Raw genomic sequence first — 22,613 nt, 5'->3', positions numbered from 1 at the left:
AGACGAAGAATGGCCCATCCACTCATATACACATATATTTTTATAAACGCCCACATACGCACATATATATACTTAAACATAAGCAGACATTACATACATACACATGTACAAATTCATACTGCTTGCCTTCATCCATTCTCGTCGCCACTCCGACCCACAGGAAAACAGCATTGCTACTTCCTGCTTCAGCAAGGTAGCGCCAGGAAACGCAAAAAGGCCACATTCGTTCACAAGCAGTCTGTAGCTGCCATGTGTAATGCACCAAAACCACAGCTTCCTTTCCACAGCCAGGCTCCACAGACCTTCCCATGCCCTGATTCAGTCTTTTGACATCAAGTTGACTCCGGTATACCACATCGTACCAATTCACTCTATTCCTTGCACGCCTCTCACCCTCCTGTATGTTCATGGCCCGATCACTCAAAATCTTTTTCGCTCCATCCTTCCATCTCCAATTTGGTCCCCCGATTCTCCTTGTTCTCTCCACCTCTGACACATATATCCTCTTTGTCAATATTTCTTCACTCATTCTCTCCATGTGTCCAAACCATTTCAACGCACCCTCTCCTGCTCTCTCAACCATACTCTTTTTATTACCACACATCTCTCTTACCCTTTCATTACTTACTGGATCAAACCACCTCACACCATATATTGTCCTCAAACACACCCACTCTCCTCCGTACTACCCTATCATTATAGCCCACGTCTCGCAACCATATAACATTGTTGGAACCACTATTCCTTCAAACATATCCATTTTTGCTCTCCGAGATAACGTCTATCCTTCCACACATTCTTCATCGCTCCCAGCGGGTTCAACAGCGTTATCCTATCGATAGCATCGGAGCTAACGAGGAGGATTATGAAAAAAACAAATATCTTATATAAATGAGAATTTGATAATTTAAGTAAATTGGTGTGGTACACACGTGTACTACATTGTATTACATATGTGCAATAATCTAATTTCCATACATATTGTATGACTGACTGTATAAAAATATTCTCATAAGCGACCAGGAGGAACATATGAAGTCCAGCTGGCGGACGTAAACAAACCTTCACTATGAACTTGTGTGGTTCTCGTCTCATGTTCCATTATCTTGGACGTAACATTCGTTACTTCCAGACATCTTTCTTAGCGTCTAGTTACAAGAGTGCCATAAGTTTAGATAAGTTATATCCTGCTAGTGATCTCGATATTACTAAAATACATACGGTGGGTAGACTGAGTTCAGTCGTGGCTTTCGTGAATATATCTTTATGGTTATAAAAAAAATCATAATATATATATGTTTATACTGATAACACAACAGATAACATCGTATAAAGCATATACATCCATCTAAAAATCACCCGTACAAATACGGGCCGACCTTTAACGATAATAGAACCAACAAAACACACCGCAAACATGGGCCGAAGTGGTCCCGGCGGTTGGTCGACATTTCGGACCCTAATGACAGTTCGTACCATAAATAAATGGCACGGGAAACAGTTGTCAATGGCAGACATGCTACACTGCTACCCTAACAGGAAGATCCAAGGGATTAATTGTCAGGTTATGGAAAGATCAGATTCAGTGCCCACAAAAGACATTGTCCGCCCCACATATATTTTTGAAGGTTTGCTGTTGGTATAGGAATATATTGGTGTGAACACCAGCAACCCACTTCATTGTGCCTCAGGTTATCTTGAAGGGCCAATGTTCTTTCTTTACCTTTCCTAGCTGCCATTTCATTTTGGGAATTTCGCTTCTGGTTGCTGCATTTCTTTCACCTGTGATTCAAGATGGTTGGCTCTTAAACTTTCTATGGAAGAGAAATACTGAATTCTTGCCTGAAAGCAAGAAAATGTTGGTACACAGATTTTTACGTGCATTGGGCATGAAGAATGCATGGTCAGACAGCTGCTGCCTGCAGCAACTCATCACTGCCTCACTTCACTTAGTAAGACCCTGTGTATCCAAAACATGGACCTAGAATACTTCAGGAACCTTGCTAATTCCTTGTCCAGATTTCTGTAGATGCTAGTCAAGGCCAAAGGAGATATGACAAATTTATGAAATGTAAGAGCGCCATCATCGTTGAAAATGTATGGGAAGAAAGACAACATTTTTTTTGCAGACATTGTGTTGTTAAACTGTCCTAAGAAAACTTCAAGACTAGCTTATTTTCTTCATCTCAGTAAAAATGTTTATACTTATGTTGGTGACTTTGTATTTGTTGAGATATATTTGATATAATATGGATAACATATTTTTTTCTCAGGCACCCAAGACAGAGGGTCTAAATTTTTCTGGATATGTGCCTATGGGTGAGTTTCTCTTATTATTATTAGTGTGATAATTTTAAACTTTTGACTAACAGAGTTTCATGCCAGCAAGTTTAAGGACGGAATCAAAACATTTTACATTGATTTGGCAATGAATATGCAAGAAAAGTTGCTAATGTATTTTTGCCTGCATATTTTCATTACTGAATTTGTGAAACTACAAATCAGTTTTGGTATGTAAGGTTTTTTCTAATTTTAAACATTCAATAAACATTTCACTTGATATAGCTCATTGAACAAATGTTCTGTTGCAGAGAAAATGCAGGTGTCATACTCCCGCAGCAGTGGACCAGGTGGACAAAATGTAAATAAAGTTAATACCAAAGTTGATCTTCGATTTAATCTAGCATCAGCTGATTGGCTTTCTCAGGAATTAAAAGAAAAAGTTGCTGAAATGGTAAGAAGGCTAAATAACGTTTAGTCAGATTATTTAATTTCAAGAATGTTCTGTTATAAGAAATGGCAGAATTAGTGAATATAATGGTGAGTGTAATAGAAAACCAGAAGCTATCTCTTCAGAGAAGGATGCTGTCATTCAGTATTTATGAAAAACAAAATATATATATGTATCTATTTATTTATTCAAATTTATTTATACTAGCTGTTTCCCATGTCAATGAAGTAACACCAGGAAATAGACGAAGAAAGACCCATCCACTCACACACACACACACACACACACACACATATATATATATATATATATATATATATATATATATATATATATATATATATTTTTTTTTTCTTTTGCTTTGTCACTGTCTCCCGCGTTTGCGAGGTAGCGCAAGGAAACAGACAAAAGAAATGGCCCAAACCACCCCCATACACATGTATATACATACACATCCACACACGCAAATATACATACCCATACATCTCAATATATAAATATATATATATATTTTTTTTTTTTTGCTTTGTCGCTGTCTCCCGCATTTGCGAGGTAGCGCAAGGAAACAGACAAAAGAAATGGCCCAAACCACCCCCATACACATGTATATACATACACATCCACACACGCAAATATACATACCCATACATCTCAATGTACACATATATATACACACACAGACACATACATATATACACATGCGCACAATTCACACTGTCTGCCTTTATTCATTCCCATCGCCACCTCGTAACACATGGAATAACATCCCCCTCCCCCCTCATGTGTGCGAGGTAGCGCTAGGAAAAGACAACAAAGGCCCCATTCGTTCACACTCAGTCTCTAGCTGTCATGTAATAATGCACCGAAACCACAGCTCCCTTTCCACATCCAGGCCCCACACAACATTCCATGGTTTACCCCAGACGCTTCACATGCCCTGGTTCAATCCATTGACAGCACGTCGACCCCGGTATACCATCACTCCAATTCACTCTGTTCCTTGCACGCCTTTCACCCTCCTGCATGTTCAGGCCCCAATCACTCAAAATCTTTTTCACTCCATCTTTCCACCTCCAATTTGGTCTCCCACTTCCCCTTGTTCCCTCCATCTCTGACACATATATCCTCTTTGTCAATCTTTCCACACTCATTCTCTCCATGTGACCAAACCATTTCAAAACACCTTCTTCTGCTCTCTCAACCACACTCTTTTTATTTCCACACATCTCGCTTACCCTTACATTACTTACTCAATCAAACCACCTCACACCACATATTGTCCTCAAACATCTCATTTCCAGCACATCCACCCTCCTGTGCACAACTCTATCCATAGCCCACACCTTGCAACCATACAACATTGTTGGAAGCACTATTCCTTCAAACATACCCATTTTTGCGCTACCTCGTACACATGAGGGGGGAGGGGGATGTTATTCCATGTGTGGCAAGGTAGCGATGGGAACAAATAAAGGCAGACAGTATGAATTATGTACATGTGTATATATGTATATGTCTGTGTGTGTATATATATGTGTACATTGAGATGTATAGGTATGTATATTTGCGTGTGTGGACATGTATGTATATACATGTGTATGTGGGCGGGTTGGGCCATTCTTTCGTCTGTTTCCTTGCGCTACCTCGCTAACGCGGGAGACAGCGACAAAGCAAAATAAATAATATTTATGTATATATACACACATACATATCTATACTTGCATGCCTTCATCCATTCCTGGTGCCACACCACCTCACCCCACAGAAAACAGTATTGCCACCCCAATGACATACAGTATTACTCTTAAAATGAACTGATTTCTCTGACTGATTTGGGATATTGCTCTTAACATAATGAACTGATTTCTTTAACTGGTTTGGGATATATTTCTCACGTACAAACATGGCCTTTTAAGCACCTAAGAAAGCTTTTGTTTGGTAGGGAAATAAATTTCTGTATATCCATCAGTATTCACTCCTTCAACCATTGTAGAATATCTTGATCAACAAATGCTCAAATACAAGACTCAACAGATATACAACGACCTGTCCAGGCTTGTAATGCCAATGTATGGAGTTAAGGTTGTACTAAGTTGCTATCAGCCTCCATTCACTTCCACTTACTCACTGGTGTTGTGCAAACTTGCTGACTCTTGTTTGATGTCAGCTTGTGTTTTCACTTTCACTCTTGGCATTCAGAGATGTTGGATGGGTAGTGTTTTAGTTTAATCACAATAGAAGTATTTGTAATATTCTGCGTAGAAGTTTAAGCTTTGTAAGTCAAGATATGAAGGACACATACTGTCAAATGCTGATTCATTCCAGGATGGGAAAGTCTTTTGGTTTTCAGGCTGGCAAAGAATCTTGACAGATCAGAGTTATGCCTTTTCAGTATAGCACCATAGTGTTTCAAAAGGGTACATTCAACTTTCTTAATCAGTCTAGCATCACTAAAGTGGTAGTGCTAGCATAGCTCAAAGATTTCTGATTATGGTAGATTTAAAGAAGCATGAATGGTTTTCAGAATGCTGGTTTCATCTTAAGTGCATGTACCTTGGAGTCAGTTTTGTACTCTTGAATTGGTGCTCTTTGCCTTTGAGTAGACAAGCGTCTATTTACTGTACAAGTACCTTAGCTCATAGTGTGATTTTTTTTAGTGTACTATACCAGTATGTTTGTTAAGCAAACCTGGGGTTTAAAGACAGTACACCTTACTTTGGGAGTGTTTCAGAAGCATGGATGCTTGCAACAGATTTTTAACATAAGTGATTGCTGTCCTGCTAGACTGGCAACATGATGTTGGAGCCTCCTGTTATTTCTGTCATTGGTGAACCCTCAAGTTGTTTCTTCTGACTTTCAGAGAAAAAAGTGATCTTTTACATATAGCAGTGGGAAAGGCACACCAAGTCTAAGTTCAAAAAGTACTCTAAATTATAGCACATTGAGAGATAATTACACAACAGTGCATTTTCCTTCTTGGACTCCATTATAAATAAGTCTCAGGTTTTAGAGCAGAGTACTTAGGTCTTTGATACAAAATTAGGTAGCTTCCACATCTATGGGTATAGACTATTTTGATTCTTTAGATCAAGGTTTCTCAACCTAAGGGCAGTGACCCCTGGTGGAATTGCCATACATTTTCTCGGGTTCATGAATCCATCAAGACACCTCCACAGCTGTCGAAATATATCTTTTTTAATACCAAAGTTGGTAGCTCTTCTGCTCAATAAATTTATGAAAAGCTGTTGTTTTGCTATGTTTAGTGTATTTAGTAACTCAAGTTCTCTCATGTTTTCTGGTTTGAATAAATCCTTAATCATGAACAACATGCTTTGCTCTTGGGTAGGGTTCAAGTAACCTTGGACAAATTGAAATGAGTTTTCATAGAGAAAGGTTAAAACCCACTTCTTCAAATGATCCTTAAAACTGGTTCCTCTATTCTTTGCCTGGAAAGTTTAGGTCCCTCTGATCCAGGAAAGAGAACTTGCTCCATTAAGAAGAAAGTTGAGTCTCCATTCAGCTTTTTATATGAGTGTTTCATGGATCTTATTACAGAGTGAGGAGTACCTGTCTAGTGACATTCCAGTTGGGCTTCAGTCTACAGGGAAATTTGGTTTACCATGTCCTCAGACTTGTCTTTTCCCCAGTCTTCTGCTTGGGAGGAAGTCTTTTGCCCTTAAACAAGTACTCATGGAATATACAACAAACTTCTGTAACAACACTTTGCATCACTTATACAGGTGGATCGTTCATTTATCGGATGCACAGAGGGGCATTTATTGCAAGACACAACAGCAGGTCACACACATGATGGTTACAAGATGAATGCAAGAAATATTGTGAAATTCACCAATAAACACTTTATAAACTCACATTAACAGTTTACAAACAGTATTACATGCAAACATTTTGCACAGTGGAGAAAAGGAGTGTGTGAGGAACTACAGAAAATTTTTAAAGGGCAAGTGCACAGCATCCTCTGGCATGGTTGAGAGGAGGCTTCTGATGCACTTATGGCATGTGCATCCTAGAGTTACCATATATCCCCATAAAGTTGGATTATCATGAGAGCAGGCTTTAAGGAATAAGTAGCCAAAATTTTGCACGTCATTCATAATTCCTCAATTATAGGTCAATTTTTTCATTTGAATTAAATGACATGTCAAAGGTGCCATCTGGACAACACTAGACATTGTCACAGTAGTTGCATCATGGTGTACCAGGGTGTTAAAATGTTTATGGATGGGGTGGTGAGGGAGGTGAATGCAAAGGTTTTTGAAAGGGGGGAGGTCTGCAGTCTGTCAAAGGTGTGGTGGTCTAGTGGCGAGTCAGTTATTGTTTGCTGATGACGAGTTGCTGGGTGTAGATTTGAGTGATAAACTGCAGAAGCTTGTTTCTGAGTTTAGAAGTGTTTGAAAGGAGAAAGTTGCAAGTAACTGAATAAAAGCAAGGTTTTTAGGTTTAGCACTAGAGAGAGCGAGAGAGATAGGTTAATTAGAGTGTAACTTTGAATAGTGAGAGTTTGGAGGAAGTGGAGTGTTTTAGATATCTGGGAGTGTACAAGGTAATGAGTGGAGCAGTGGGAGCTGAAATAAGCCATGGGGTGTGTTGGTGCTAAGTTCCTGGTCAAATTGAGAGATGTGTTGAAAGAGAGGTCACATTCTGCAAGGGCAAAGATGGGGGTGTAATGGTATAGTGGTACTTACACTGTTATATGGATGCATAAGCCATAGATAAAAGAATAGAAGAGTGTATAAGTTGGAAATGTCTGAGGACAGTATGTGGTGTAAGGAGGTTGATTGAAGAAGCAATGGTAAGGTAAGAAATGGGTGTGGTGTTTAGATGAGTATGTATGAGAGAGCTGAAGAAGGTGTGCTGCAATGGTTTAGGCATATGGAGAGGATGAGTAACGGGTGCAAGGAAGAGGGGGGAAACAGTTGAGGATGAGCTGGAAGGATGGAGTAAAAGTTGCTTTGTGATTTTGGGGCTTGTGCATTCTGGAAAGTGTGAAGTGTACATGGGATAGAGCTGGAGCAATGTGGTATACAGGGGGTGCAGTGCTGTCATTGAGCTAAACCAGGGCATTTGAAACAGTCAGGGGAGACAACATTTTTGGGCCTAGTTGTAGACAGGGGGTCTAACTTAGGCACATTATACATGACAGTTAGCTTGTAGATTTGAGCAAATAAGGCCATTCTTTGTTGGTGGTGTACCTTGCTCTCACAGGAAATGGTGACTAAGTGTGAAAAACATGCATGTTTATATTTATATCTTTTTTCTAGTGGTTCCACTTCCATTTGAATTTTTTATCAGATGATCACAGAGCTATGTCCAGAGGCGAGAAATATGCCATATATTTGTCAGAGGTGGAGGGAATGAAGAGAAGTGGGAAACCAAATTGGAGGTGGAAGGATGGAGTGAAAAAGATTTTGAGTGATCGGGGCCTGAACATGCAGGAGGGTGAAAGGCATGCAAGGAATAGAGTGAATTGGAATGATGTGGTATACTGGGGTCAACGTGCTGTCAGTGGATTGAACCAGGGCATGTGAAACGTCTGGGGTAAACCATGGAAAGTTCTGTGGGGCCTGGATGTGGAAAGAGAGCTGTGGTTTTGGTGCATTATTACATGACAGCTAGAGGCAGAATGTGAACGAATGTGGCCTTTGTTGTCTTTTCCTAACGCTACCTCGTGCTTATGAGGGGGAAGGGGGTTGTTATTTCATGTGTGGCGGGGTGGCGATGGGAATGAATTAAGGCAGACAGAATGAATTATGTACTTATGTATATATGTATATGTATGTGTGTGTATATATATGTATACGTTGAGATGTATAGGTATGTATATTTGCATGTGTGGACATGTATGTATATACATGTGTATGTGGGTGGGTTGGGCCATTCTGTCGTCTGTTTCCTTGCACTACCTCGCTAACGCGGGAGACAGTGACAAAGAAATGTAAAATAAAATATAATTTTAGTTTGAAAGCCATTTTTCTGCCTGAGACATAGCCTTATGTATATTTGTTTACATTTCCATTCTTTTTTGCTCTAGCCTTTTTTAGAAACAATTTCTTGAGTGTTCACCATAAGAAGCAAGAGGTAAGATCGGTGGGTGGTAAGCGATACAGATTGGTGGCTGTGATGTGTCACCTGCACCTCTATGCCACTGACATTGCAGGCATTGGTGTATTGCTTGTTGATTTTTGGGTGTCTGAATGAGCTGGCTTCATATATATGGTGATCAAAATAAGTGAAATCGTGGTGAATACTATATATTCATGAGATAAAATGATACATTAACCCTCCTGTAAGCATGTGGTCTCTATTTTACATAGAGGACTCTGTCTCCAGTGTAGTAGATGAATAATTATTTATACTTCAAAACCTACACTGGACATGAGTTGGAAAGTGTGAGGTTGAACAGAGAGCCTACATTATCTTTATTCTGAAAGTGGGAATGGAGTTGAAGATAATGACTGATTGACACATTGAATATCTGTACTTTTTTTTTTTTTTGTAACTGCTTTATGAATTTTTTTTATGTATTATAGCAAGCATTTACATAATGTTTCTTCTGCTTAACAAGTCCATATTTAATATTCATTGCAATTTGCTTTTATCAGATGATATTGCAATGGTTTATGTTACACTAAAAAATTTCCCATGTACCAGGTAGTTGCCATTATTGACTTATTAAGTGTGCTACTTATTAATTATTTATCAGTTGAGGAAAACATGATCCATAAACTTTTGCCTTTGTGGAATCTATAGAAAATATTCATATAGCCTTTCTACATAGATAGGATAATACACTGTAACAGAAACTTATTTTTTCCAGTACAAGAACAGCATCACAGTTGAGGGATTCTTAGTTGTGCGGTCAGACAAGACAAGATCTCAGCAGTTGAATTTAGCTGATGCAATGGACAAGTTGCGTCATATGATCCACACAGCTGCTTATGTTCCACCACCATCATCTAAAGAATCTTTTGAAAGAAGTCGTAGAAGGTAGGATATTAATCACTAAAGAGGGAAAACTTATTTTGAACCGAGATTAATGCATTGCAGTAAATCTTTATTATTGTTATTTCCAAAAGTACACAAAGTCCAGAGAGAAACTGCCTCCACCCTTTCACAAAGCAAAACAAAGAAGACTGCTGTGGTGAATTATAGATCCACCTAAAGCAAATCTTCAAAAGCAATAACTTGAAACTGAAAATATCATACTTTTTGCTGCTACAGTTAAAGTTTAACGAGAATCCATTTGTAATGGCAACTGTGTGGTTGGCTGTGCCTTCTGAAATTAAGGGTTAGACTGATTCCTTATGTATGGGCTGGATATTCATTCACTAGGTTAGGTCATATGCCAAAGGGAATAGAGCAAGGAAATCAGACTGAGCAGTATCATCTTTCCATTGAGATTTGGTAAGTTTATTTGGTTGGTCTTTATAGGAATGGACCAAAAGACATTGGTTGTGTACCTTTTCTCTCAAGGTTAGGTTACAAGTAAATTGGCAAGACTTAGATTTTATGGGGCTTACCTCTTTTTATAAGAATAGGCCAGATTATGTCTGTGGATGAAAAGTTAACTCTTGTTTTTTGTTTTAAATTTATTCGCCATTTCCCCCATTCACAAGGTAAAATCAGGAACAGACAAAGAAAGGCTGCATTTGCCTACATACATTCTCTAGCTCTCATGTGTAATGCACTGACAACATAGCCCTCTACCCACAACCAGGCCAACAGACCTTTCCATAATGTTCCTTGGCTGGTTCATATGTCCTGGGTCAGACCAATGATGGCATGTCACCCCATATAACACATTGCTCTGATTCATTCTATCTTATGCACATCTCTTACCATCATGCATGTTCAGGCCCTGGTCATTCAGTATCTTTTTCATTCTATCCTTCCACCTCCAATTAGGTCTCCCCCTTCTCCCCTCCACCTCTGACACATATTTCTCTCTTTCAGCTTCTCCAAATCTCTCTGTATCTCCAAACCATTTCAGCTCACCCTCTTCAACCACACAGCCTTTAATACCACACCTCTCTCTTACCCTTTTATTACTTGATCAAAACACCTCACTCCACATTTACAGTGACCATTTCTTAAGCTCCCAGGACCTTCGCCCCTCACCCACCCTATGACTCAGTTCCACTTCTATGGTTCCATTCACTGGCAAGTTCACTCCTAGGTATCTAAAACACCACCTATACCGAATTTCCTCCATTTAAACTCTCATCCAGCTAACCTGTCCCTCTGAACCTAATAACCTTACATTTATTCACATTTACTCTCAACTTCTCATTTCACACTCTCCCAAACTCAAATTTCAACTTTTGCAGTTTATCACTCAAATCTGCCCCCTGTGTTGTGACATCTGCAAACAACGACCAACTCACCTCCCAGGCCCCCTCAGCCCCTACTGACTGCATACTTGCCTGTTTCCAAGACCATTGCATTTACCTCCCTCACTACTCTATCCATAACCAAATTAGATAGCCAATGTGACATAACACTAACACACCCCTGCTGCAAACCAACCTTTACCCGGAACAGTTCACTTTCCTCTCATCCTACTTACATGCACACCTTACACTCTTGATTAAAAACTACTCTGCTTTTAATAGTTTTCCTTCCACACTGTGCATCTGTAAGACCTTCCACAAGGCATCTCTATCAACCCTAACATATGCTTTCCCCAGATCCATAAATATCACACACAAATCCTTCTGTTTCTGCAAGTATTTCTTACATTCTTTAAGGCAACGACATGATCCATACATTCTCTTCTGCCCCTGAAACCACATAGTTCCAACCCAATCTAATGCGTTGCACTTGCCTTCATCTTATCAATTACCACTCCCATACAATCTTATCATGTACTCTCAATAAACTTGTTTCTTTGTAGTTTGAACACTCACCTTTGTTTCCCTTGTCTTTATACAGTGGCACTATACAAGCATTCTAACAGTCTTCAGGCACCTTACCATGATCCTTATGTACATTGAAAATCCTGATTAACCAGTCATCAGCACAGTCACCCCACCCACTCCTTTGAGAAATTCAGTTGCAGTACTGTCCAATCCATTTGCCTTGTCACATTCCATCTTATATAAAGCTTTCACCACCTCTTCTCTTTCCACCAAACGACTTCCTGTAACTCTTTCACTTCACATACCTCCATGACCCAAACATCCTACATCTGCCACCCTATCAACAGTCCTTCAAAATACTCCTCTTCACTACCTGTCACTACTTCCCCATTTGCTTCCTTCACCATTGCTCCCATTTCTCTTGTTTTTCTCACTATTAACCTACCTTCAAAACATCCTTTTATTCTTTGCAAAATTTACTGATACTTGCTCACCCCAACTCTCATTTTCCCTCTTTCAACCCCTGTACCTTCCTCTTGACCTATCACTTTCTCTTGTACATCTCACAGTAACTTGCACTCCTTTCCAGTAAGTACCATCCATTCACCTCCTTTTTCTCTTTCATTAGCAACTTTACCAACTCTCATTACCCTTTCTCACCTCTGATCTTTTGCATGCCACAGGCTTTTAAATTCTTCCCCCACTACTCTTGCCTTTTGTCATTTTACACTTAATCTCTTCTGGTACTGCTATACATAAGTCTCTATCCCAAGCACACTCACTTTCACAGCCTTCCTCTCACCCATATTGTTTCCTCTTTTATGAAAACTCCCAAATCTTCACCCCTGCCTCCACTAGGTAATGATCAGACATCCCACCATCTGTCCCTCTCAGCACATTCACATCAAATGCCTCTTTTTGCACATCTATCAGCTAGTTTGTTATCCAGTGTGCCAGGTAACCATCTGTCTTGCTCACATACATATACTTGCATATGTCCCTCTTTTTAAATCACTTATTCTCAATAACCAGGCATTTCTCTGCACACAACTCCACAAGCTGTTCACCTTACTAAATACCCCATGCTCCACAATATTACTCAGAATTACCACATTATTCACCTTCACATTTAAATTATAACTAATGCCCAGTCTTTTGCATCAAAACTGCTGATACACTTACTCAGCTGCTCCCAAAACACTTCCTTCTTATCTTTCTTCTCATTGCCAGGTGCAAAAGCACTGTTAATCACCCGTCTCTTGCAATCCACTTTCATTTCATCCACATCAGTCAAGAGCACTTCCTTACACTCTTTCACACATTTGCAAATCAGCTTCAACAGTTGTAGTACTCCTTTCTTAGCTTTTGCTCCCACACCAAACCCTGACTTTCCCCTAAGACAACTCCAGACCATTCTTTCCTTTTATCTCTGAGCTTTGTTTATCTCAGAGCTAGACCATCCATGTACCTTTCCTCGCACATACTACCTGTCTCTCCATTCCTCTCATCTTGGTTACATCCATACACATTCATACACCCTAGCCTGAGCCTTTGAGGAGGATAAGCACTTCTCACTTCATTCTTTCTGTTCCGTCTTTTAGCAACTGAAAGGGGGAAGGTTTCCAGCCCCCCCAAGCTCTTGCCCCTTAAGTCACCCTGTACGACATGGAGGGAAAACAGAACATACTTATTTGCCATTTCCTGGTTTGTGTGGTAATGCCAAGAACAAATTAATAGTGGTCTCATTTTTTCCTTCCACTTTTAAACTGTTGTGTATAATACTCCAAAATCAAAGTCCACATCCACAGCAAAATCCCACACTCCACACACCTTACTATTGTTTTCTGATTGCTTTATAAGACAGCATTGAATACATCACTCCAATTTACTCTATCCCTTGTATGCTTCACACCTTCAAGCCCTGATAGCTCAAAACATCCTTCCATCCTGTCCCATGTCTTTCCCTTCTCCTTGTTCCATCCATTCCTGATATGTACCTCCTTAATATCTCCCTTATCTTATCTGATGTTCAGACCATTTCAGCTCACCTCCTCTAGTCTCTCTTATAACCACACTTCTCTCTAATACTTATTTTTCGTTGATCAGGCCCTTCTCACACCTTATATATTCCTCAAACATTTTATTTGCAACACATCCACCCTCTTTCATTCAATTTTTGTAGGCTTATGCCTCACATCTCTACTGCACTGCTAGGACTACTATACCATCAAACAAACCCATTCTTCCTCCATAGATAGTGAAATTTCTTTCCTTATGCTCTTCAGGACCCCATCTCACCCCCCACCCTGTAGATTACTTCTGTTCCCATGACTCCATCTGGTGCCATATACACTGCTAGTCATATAAAACAGTCCACTTCCTGCAGGTTTTCCACAGTCAAACTCGCACTCCAACAAAAACAGTCCACTTCCTGCAGGTTTTCCACAGTTAAACTCGCACTCCAACAATTGTCATCTCTTCACATTCACTTTTAACTTTCTCATTTCATGTACTCTCCCAGACTCAGAAACCATTTTATGTAGCTTCTCAATCTTTCTCTGAAGTGAGAAGTTCTTTGATGAGACTGTACCAGCAAAATGGGGATAGAGGGGTTTCTAAGCCTTGGAGGTTCATGAAATATCTCCCAGAGGAAAGGTGTTTTATGTTCTTTTAAACATATATTTCTGACATTCTGACACTTTAATTCAGATCTTACTACAGAGCCATATTCATTTTGAAATATTATTCAATAGGCACAAGCCATATGAAAGTAAACTTCCATATATATGAATAATTACCAGTATTTGTTGTTACCAGACATGAGGCATCAGTGCGAGAACGCTTACGCCAGAAGAGGGTACGCTCCCAGGTTAAGCAAGGAAGACAAGAACCTCAGTGTGACTAATAATATGCTATGACGTAATGATAGTATAAAAATTGCAATATTTGAAGTACGACGAAGTGTCACGGAAAGAAGATTCTGTTTTATGTCCTCAGACTTTGTTTTGTAATTGAAACTAAATTGTTTTTGCTTAGAGCTTACCTACCTGATGAATAGAAAATAGACTGAATTACCTTTATATAATTAGTGTAAAACTATTACAGGACATCTTATTTTGCCTTCCGATTAAATTTAGTTGTTTTGTTATTTAAAGCAATATTTTGATTTTCATCAGATCACAATTTCAAGATGTAATGTCCTTTTATTAACAATTTATATTGTTAATTTTGTATATTTTGTGAATAGATATATGTATGTCTGTATGAATATATGCAACTTTACTAATATAATAAATAAGATCATTGTCATCTTTTTTTATACCTAATTGCTTTTTCTTGTGCGAGTTAGCATGAGGCACAGATAAAAAAAAGACTCATTTGCACACATTCTCCTTTGCATATGTATCATTTACCACATTGCAATAATGACCATTTACCCCAACTCCACTCATTCACACATAAGTATTTATGTATGCCCCTTTTCTAACCTACAGACAGAACCCTGCAAACATGAGAACACTTGCTCTGAGGAGTTAAAAGAGCAGTTGTACACTAAACAACGTGGCAAATTCATGAGAATTTACTCTTTCCAACCACCATAAAATGAATGGGATCAATGGATGCTCATCCCGAGGTACCATTCAGTAACCTGCCCAGGCCCTTGACATCACAGTATGGAGTTTACATGGTATGGCCCAACCAGCCAGCACCATTAATTTCACTTAACAGTATGTGTGTAGTGTCTCCATTTTTGTTCTTTCTTTTCTCAATATGTAACACATTGCATTTTCACTTACTCATAGTTTACATGACTGTCATTAATTAGTTTATTCCTTTTAAAAAAAGTGTGATATATCTTCAGTGCAACTAATGCTACCTTAATACTAGCATTACCTATGATGGCAATAAAGCTTATTCTGGTGAACTAAGCCAGGGAATACCCCCATATTCCCAGCATATCATTGAAGATGACCAAGAGGGGCAGGGTATAGGGGTCAGGAAACCCTTCCTTTCTTGTATTTCAGTTTCTTAAAGATGAAATGGAAGATGGGGCCGAGCAAGGAGAGCTCATCCTCCTTAAAGGAACAGGTTGAGGTGTCTGAATGTGTGTGGATGTAACCTACAAGAAAATAAAGGAGAGAAAGGTAATATATTTGATGAAAGGAACTTGGAATTTCTGTCTCTGAGTGAGACAAAGTTCAAAGGTAAGGGGGAAGAACGTTTTGGGAATGTCTTGGGGTAAAGTTAGGGTTTTGAGCTAGGGAAAGTTAGGAGTATTACTACAACTTTAGCACTTAAGGGAATGTGTCAGTTTCAGAAAGTGAGCTCCAAATTCCTATGGGTAGAAATGAAAGTGGATTACACGAGATGGGCAATTATTAGTGCTTATGAACCTGGTCATAAAAAAAGAAAGATGAATATAGGCAAGAGTTTTAGGAGCAGCGAAGTGAGTGTGTCAGCACTTTTGATGCAAGAAATTGGGTATTAGTGATGGATGGTTTAAAAGAGTAATGTGGCAGTTAAGAGTATAATACTGGGGAATGGGATATTTAGTAAGATTAATAGAAATGGTGACCAGCTTGTGGAGTTGTGTTGTAAAAGGATTGGGAATAACTGGTTTAAAAAGAGGGGCATACATATGTATATGTGGCTGAGTAGGAAAGATGGTATGATGGCATTATTGAACTGCAAACTAGTCGACAGTTGTGCAGAAGAGAGACTTGGATACGACTGTGTTGATGGAAAGCTGGTAGGATGTCTAATCATTCATTACCTGGTAGAGTTTTTCAGAAAAGAGGAAATAATTTGAGTGAGAAGGGGAAGGTGAAAGTAAATGAGCTTGGAACAGAGACATAAGTCAAGAAATACAAGGAGAGATAGAATGTACAATGGCAATAGGATTGCATGAAGAATGTGAGGTATTTAGTGAAGAAATGTTGGTATGTGCAAGAGAAGTGGCAGCATATGGAAGGCGGGAGGTTGGCAGTTGAGAAAGGGAAGCGAGTGGTAGAATGATGAAGTACAGTTGCTAGTAAGAGAGAAAAGAGTGGTTTATGGGCAGTACTCACAGGGAAAATGTGAATGATTGAGAGAGGTACAAAGGAAAGCAGCAAGGGGTGAAGAGGAAGGTAAAGAGGTTGAAGAAAAGGGGGTAATTGAGAGTTAGGTGAGTGATTATCAGCAAATTTCAGGGAGAATAACATATTCTCAAAGGAAGATAACTGAGAAAAACAAAACAACAAATGGGAACACTGTAGAAGGGGGCAAATGAGAGACTGGTCACAGGTAGTGATGAGGTGGAGCGAGCATTTTGAAGGATGCTGAATGTGTTTGATGAGGGTGTTTGCGTAGGGAAGGTATGCAAAGTGAGAGAAACCTAGAAAGTGGGTTCGGTGAAGAGAAAGAAGAGGTGGTGAAAGCTTTGTGCAAGACGAAATATAGCAAGGCAACTAGAGTGGATGGTATTGTTGATGAATTTCTTAAAGGGGTGACTATGCTGATGATTGGTTAGTTGGGATATTGACTTGTTAGTTGGGATTTTCAGTGAATGAGGACTGGCAGAATGTATGTATAGTACCATTGTATAAAGGCATGGGGAACAAATGTTAGTGTTTGAACTACAGAGGTATAAATTTATTGAGTGTACCTGGCAAGTTGCATAGGAGAGAGATGATCGAGAGGGTGAAGGCATGTGCAGAGCACCAGATTCAGGAGGAAGTAGTTTCAATAGTGGTAGATGTGTGGATCATGTATTTTCTTTAAATAATGTGTGAAAAACACTTAGAGAAACAGGGCTAGAAACCCTCCCCTGATTGTATTTTAACTTTCTATGAGGGGAAACAGGAGTCATGCGGGGAGCGCTCATCCTCCTCGAAGGCTAAGACTGGGGTGTCTAAACGTGTTTGGATGTAACCAAGATCAGAAAAAAGGAGAGATAGTATGTTTGAGGTAAGGAACCTGGATGTTTTATCTCTGAGGGAAACGAAGCTCAAGTGTAAAGGGGGTCAAGTGGTTTGGGAATGTCTTGGGAGTAGTCAGGGGTTGGTAAGAGGACAAGAGCAAAGGAATAAGTAGCACTACTCCTGAAGCAGGAGTTGTCGGAATATGTGATAAGAGTGTAAGAAAGTAAACTCTAGATTGATATGGGTAAAACTGAAAGTGGATGGAGATAAATGGGTGATTATTGGTGCCTATGCATCTGGTCATGAGAAGAAAGATCATGAGAGGCAAGTGTTTTGGGAGCAACTGAGTGAGTGTGTTAGCAGCTTTGGTGCACAAGAACGGGTGATAGTGATGGGCGATTTGAATGCAAAGGTGAGTAATGTGGCAATTGAGGGTATAATTAGCGTACATGGGGTGTTCATTTTTATAAATGGAAATGGTGAAAAGCTTGAAGATTTGTGTGCTGAAAAAGGACTGGTGACTGGGAATACTTGTTTTAAAAAGAGAGATACACATAAGTATTAGTTTGTAAGTAGGAGAGATGGCCAGAGCGTTATTGGATTACATGTTAATTGATAGGTGCGTGAAAGAGAGACCTTTGGATGTTAATGTGTTGAAAGGGGCAACTGGAAGGATGTCTGATCATTATCTTGTGGAGGCCAAGGTGAAGATTTGAGGTTTTCAAAAAGGAGAGAGGATGTTGGGATGAAGAGAGTGGTGAGAGTAAGTGAACTTGGAAAGGAGACGTGTGAGAAAGTACTATGAGAGATTGAGTGAAGAATGGAAAAAGGTGAGAGCAAATGACGAAAGGGGAGTGGGAGAGGAATGGGATGTATTTAGAGATGCAGTGATGGCTTACGCAAAAGATGCTTGTGGCGTGAGAAAGGAGGGAGGTGTGCAGATTAGAAAGAGTATTGAGAGGTGGGACGAAGAAGTAAGGTTGTTAGTGAAAGAGAAGGGAGAGGCATTTGGACGACTTTTGCAGGGAAGTGCGAATGACTGGGAGATGTATAAAAGAAAAGAGGCAGGAGGCCAAGAGAAAGATGTAAGAGGTGAAAAAGAGGGTAAATGAGAGTTGGGGTAAGAGAGTATCATTAAATTTAGGGAAAATAAAAAGATGTTATATGGTTGCGAGGCATGGGCTATAGATAGGGTTGTGCGGAGGAGGGTGGATGTGTCGGAAATGAGATGTTTGAGGACAATGTGGTGTGAGGAGGTTTGATCGAGTAAGTAATGAAAGGGTAAGAGAGATGTGTGGTAATAAAAAGAGCGTGGTTTAGAGAGCAGAAGAGGGTGTATTGAAATGGTTTGGTCACATAGAGAGAGTGAGTGATGAAAGTTTGACAAAGATGATATATGTGTCGGGTGGAGGGAACGAGGAGAAGTGGGAGACCAAATTGGAGGTGGAAGGATGGAGTGAAAAAGATTTTGAGCAATTGGGGCCTGAACATGCAGGAAGGTGAATGGTATGCAAAGAATAGAGTGAATTGGAATGATGTGGTATACTGGGGTGGACGTGCTGTGTATGGATTGACCAGGGCATGTGAAACATCTGGGGTAAACCTTGGGAGGTTTTGTGGGGCCTAGATGTGGAAAGGGAGCTGTGGTTTTGGTGCATTACATATGACAGCTAGAGACTGAGTGTGAACTTATGTGGCCTTTGTTGTCTTTTCCTAGCGCTACTTCGCACATACGTGGGTGGAGGGGGTGTCATTTTATTTGTGGCGGGGTGGCAGCAGGAATGGCTAAAGGTAGCATATATGAATATGCATATGTGTATATATGTATATGTCTGTGTATGTATATGTATGTACATGTTGAAATGTATAGGTATGTATATGTGCGTGTGTGGGCGTTTATGTATATACATGTGTATGTGGGTGGGTTGGGCCATTCTTTCGTCTGTTTCCTTGCACTACCTCACTAATGTGGGAGACAGCAACATAGTATAATAATAATAAAAAAAAAGGCCCCACGGACCTTCCATGGTTTACCCCCAGATGCTTCACATGCCCTGGTTCAATCCACTGATAGCACATCGACCCAGGTATACCACATCATTCCAATTCACTCTATTTCTTGCATGCCTTTCCTCCTCCTGTATGTTCAGGCCCCGATCGCTCAAAATCTTTTTCATTTCATCCTTCCACCTCCAATTTCGTCTCCCGCTTCTCCTTTTTCCCTCCACCTCTGACACATATATCCTTTGTCAATCTTTCCTCACTCATTCTCTTCATATGTCCAAACCATTTCAACACACCCTCTTCTGCTCTCTCAACCACACTCTTTTTATTACCACACATCTCTCTTCCCCTTTCATTACTTGATCAAACCACCTTACACCACATATTGTCCTCAAACATTTCATTTCCAACACATCCACCCTCTTCACACAACCCTATCTATAGCCCATGCTTTGCAACCATATAGGATTGTTGGAACCACTATTCCTTCAAACATACCCATTTTTGCTCTCCGAGATAACGTTTTTGCCTTCCACACATTTTTCAATGCTCCCAGAACCTTTGCTCCCTCCCCCTTCCTGTGACTTGCTTCCGCTTCCAAGGTTCCATCCTCTGCTAAGTCAACTCCCAGATATCTAAAACACTTCACTTCTTCCATTTTTTCTCCATTAAAACTTACTTCCCAACCTTACTGAACGTAATAACCTTGCTCTTATTAGTTTAACCTTCTAGGTGGTAGTCACTTGAAGTTTACTTAGGGCACAAAAAATAAGAAATCCCGTTATTGTGATGTAACTTGTGAACGCTCATCAGCGAGATGTATGCAAGCAAGTTAGGTGATTTTTCTTAATTTCACATGCTGTCAGAGATGGGCAGGCCTTAACTTGTCTTGCAATCACTATATGGGCACAAGGAGACACTAATCTTGACCTTGCAGATTTGGAAAGAGGAGCTGGTGAAGTAGACTCCCCAAAATCCTTAAACCACTTCACCAATCTTTGAATACTTCACAAAAAGACATGTTTGATCTGCAATAAATTCTGAATCATGCTCTGCTTTGTATAAAGCTATCACTGCTGCAATGACCTCCTTGCTATAACTCTCCTAGGTATAACAGGATGGCACAATATCTAGGTAACTGTAGACAGATATGAAGGAAAAACAGGAAGATTATGATGTTCTACAAAGCTCATAATACCTGGACCATATGAATGAAATTCAGTGCAATTTTTAAAAATATGCTATGAAATATGCTGTCACAGCAGAATAAATAAAGTTATGGTGGGGCTTGTGATGGCATCCACCACTGTTGCATCTACTTTTTTCATTGTACATTATTATCAACAAAGACCTTCCTCAATCTTTATACTCATCTAGCCCTGAAGATAATGCACCCATTTATCATTCAAACAATTTACTTTTCTCCATATATTTTCAGCACATTCCAGCTAAAATAAAATCTTTCTGTAGATGGATAATTCCTGCATAAACTCTTCTACCACCTATAATTCTGTACATCAGTAAAGTCACTCCTTGCAACCAGTCCTTTCCTAAAAAATACTCACTCCAGGCTTATGCTCATCCTCCAAACAACGAGGCATTTACTAAAGTATCCACAATTCCAGACTCATACACATGTACAGATTATTTTGCTTAGTCCTTTATCATTCATGATAAATATTATATACAATACCTCCTGTCATGACTGAAACATTCACTTTATACACAAATAATTTTCTTTGGCATTTGACGAGCAGTTAAGTTTGACGTATGTTATAGCTTGAACTCAACACATTTTTGAGAGAAGTTGGCTTTACAATTAGTGTTCACTCAGAGAATGATGAATAAACAGGTATTGTTTCCTAATGGATCTCATGTCCTCCCATAATGTGCCACAGTTAACCATTTCTTTCTGTATATTCTCATGCAATTCATGGTTCCATATTACATACTGCTTTTTAGTAATAAATCTATATTATTCCTATGCAGTGCAGCAGCAATCATGTTTTCCATCTTTTAGAAACTTCCCATGCATTCCTCATGTGTCGTAGAAGGCAACTAAAGGGGACTGGAGTGGGGGGCTGGAAACCCTCCCCTCCTTGTATTCTAACTTTCTAAAAGGGGAAACAGAAGGAAAAAGGTGAGAACAAAGGACATAAGGGGAGTGGGGGAGGAATGGGATGTACTTAGGGAAGCAGTAAAGGCTTGCGCAAAAGATGCTTGTGGCATGAGAAGCATGGGAGGTGGGCAGATCAGAAAGGGTTGTGAGTGGTGGGATGAAAAAGTAAGATTATAAGAGAAAGAGAAGAGAGAGGCATTTGGACGATTTTTGCAGGGAAATAATGCAAATGACTGGGAGATGTATAAAAGAAAGAGACAGGAGGTCAAGAGAAAGGTGCAAGAGGTGAAAATGAGGGCAAATGAGAGTTGGGGTGAGAGAGTATCATTAAATTTTAGGGAGAATAAAAAGATGTTTTGGAAGGAGGTAAATAAAGTGCGTAAGACAAGGGAACAAATGGGAACATCAGTGAAGGGGCTAATGGGGAGGTGGTAACAAGTAGTGGTAATGTGAGAAGGAGATGGAGCGAGTATTTTGAAGGTTTGTTGAATGTGTTTGATGATAGAGTGGCAGATATAGGGTGTTTTGGTCGAGGTGGTGTGCAAAGTCAGAGGGTTAGGGAGAATGACTTGGTAAACAGAGACGAGGTAGCAAAAGCTTTGCGGAAGATGAAAGCCGGCAAGGCAGCAGGTTTGGATGGTATTGCAGTGGAATTTATTAAAAAAGAGGGTGACTGTATTGTTGACTGGTTGGTAAGGTTATTTAATGTATGTATGACTCATGGTGAGGTGCCTGAGGATTGGAGGAACGCTTGCATAGTGCCATTGTACAAAGGCAAAGGGGATAAAAGTGAGTGCTCAAATTACAGAGGTATAAGTTTGTCGAGTACTCCCGGGAAATTATATGGGAGGGTATTGATGGAGAGGGTGAAGGCAAGTACAGAGCATCAGATTGGGGAAGAGCAGTGTGGTTTCAGAAGTGATAGAGGATGTGTGGATCAGGTGTTTGCTTTGAGGAATGAATGAGAAATACTTAGA

At 39.8% G+C, this 22,613-nt stretch overlaps 1 protein-coding gene across 2 annotated transcripts; it reads left to right on the top strand.

The window, feature by feature from the left end:
• Positions 1-1,023: 1,023 nt before the first annotated feature.
• On the top strand, positions 1,024-14,917 carry LOC139750810 (large ribosomal subunit protein mL62). Of its 2 annotated transcripts, none has more exons than XM_071665573.1 (5): positions 1,024-1,222; positions 2,274-2,319; positions 2,592-2,734; positions 9,570-9,739; positions 14,428-14,917. In XM_071665573.1, the coding sequence occupies exons 1-5, from the start codon at positions 1,070-1,072 to the stop codon at positions 14,513-14,515; spliced, it is 600 nt and encodes a 199-aa protein (XP_071521674.1). In that variant the 5' UTR covers positions 1,024-1,069; the 3' UTR covers positions 14,516-14,917. The 2 variants fall into 2 exon arrangements, with proteins under 2 accessions (XP_071521674.1, XP_071521675.1); XM_071665574.1 differs by having other exon boundaries at positions 1,031-1,077.
• Positions 14,918-22,613: the final 7,696 nt, after the last annotated feature.

This window comes from Panulirus ornatus, chromosome 10, assembly GCF_036320965.1.
Source record: "Panulirus ornatus isolate Po-2019 chromosome 10, ASM3632096v1, whole genome shotgun sequence".
In the NCBI taxonomy this organism is placed as follows: Eukaryota; Metazoa; Arthropoda; class Malacostraca; order Decapoda; family Palinuridae; genus Panulirus; species Panulirus ornatus.
This window is presented reverse-complemented; position numbering and strand designations above follow the sequence as displayed.

What these genes read in the sequence shown, in the direction of transcription:
- LOC139750810 (XM_071665573.1), top strand. Translation starts at nt 1,070, where the DNA reads ATGAACTTGTGTGGTTCTCGTCTCATGTTCCATTATCTTGGACGTAAC. An exon ending in ATATTACTAAAATACATACG is followed by an intron (nt 1,223 to 2,273) that starts GTGGGTAGACTG and finishes TTTTTTTCTCAG; the next exon opens with GCACCCAAGACAGAGGGTCT. An exon ending in TTCTGGATATGTGCCTATGG is followed by an intron (nt 2,320 to 2,591) that starts GTGAGTTTCTCT and finishes GTTCTGTTGCAG; the next exon opens with AGAAAATGCAGGTGTCATAC.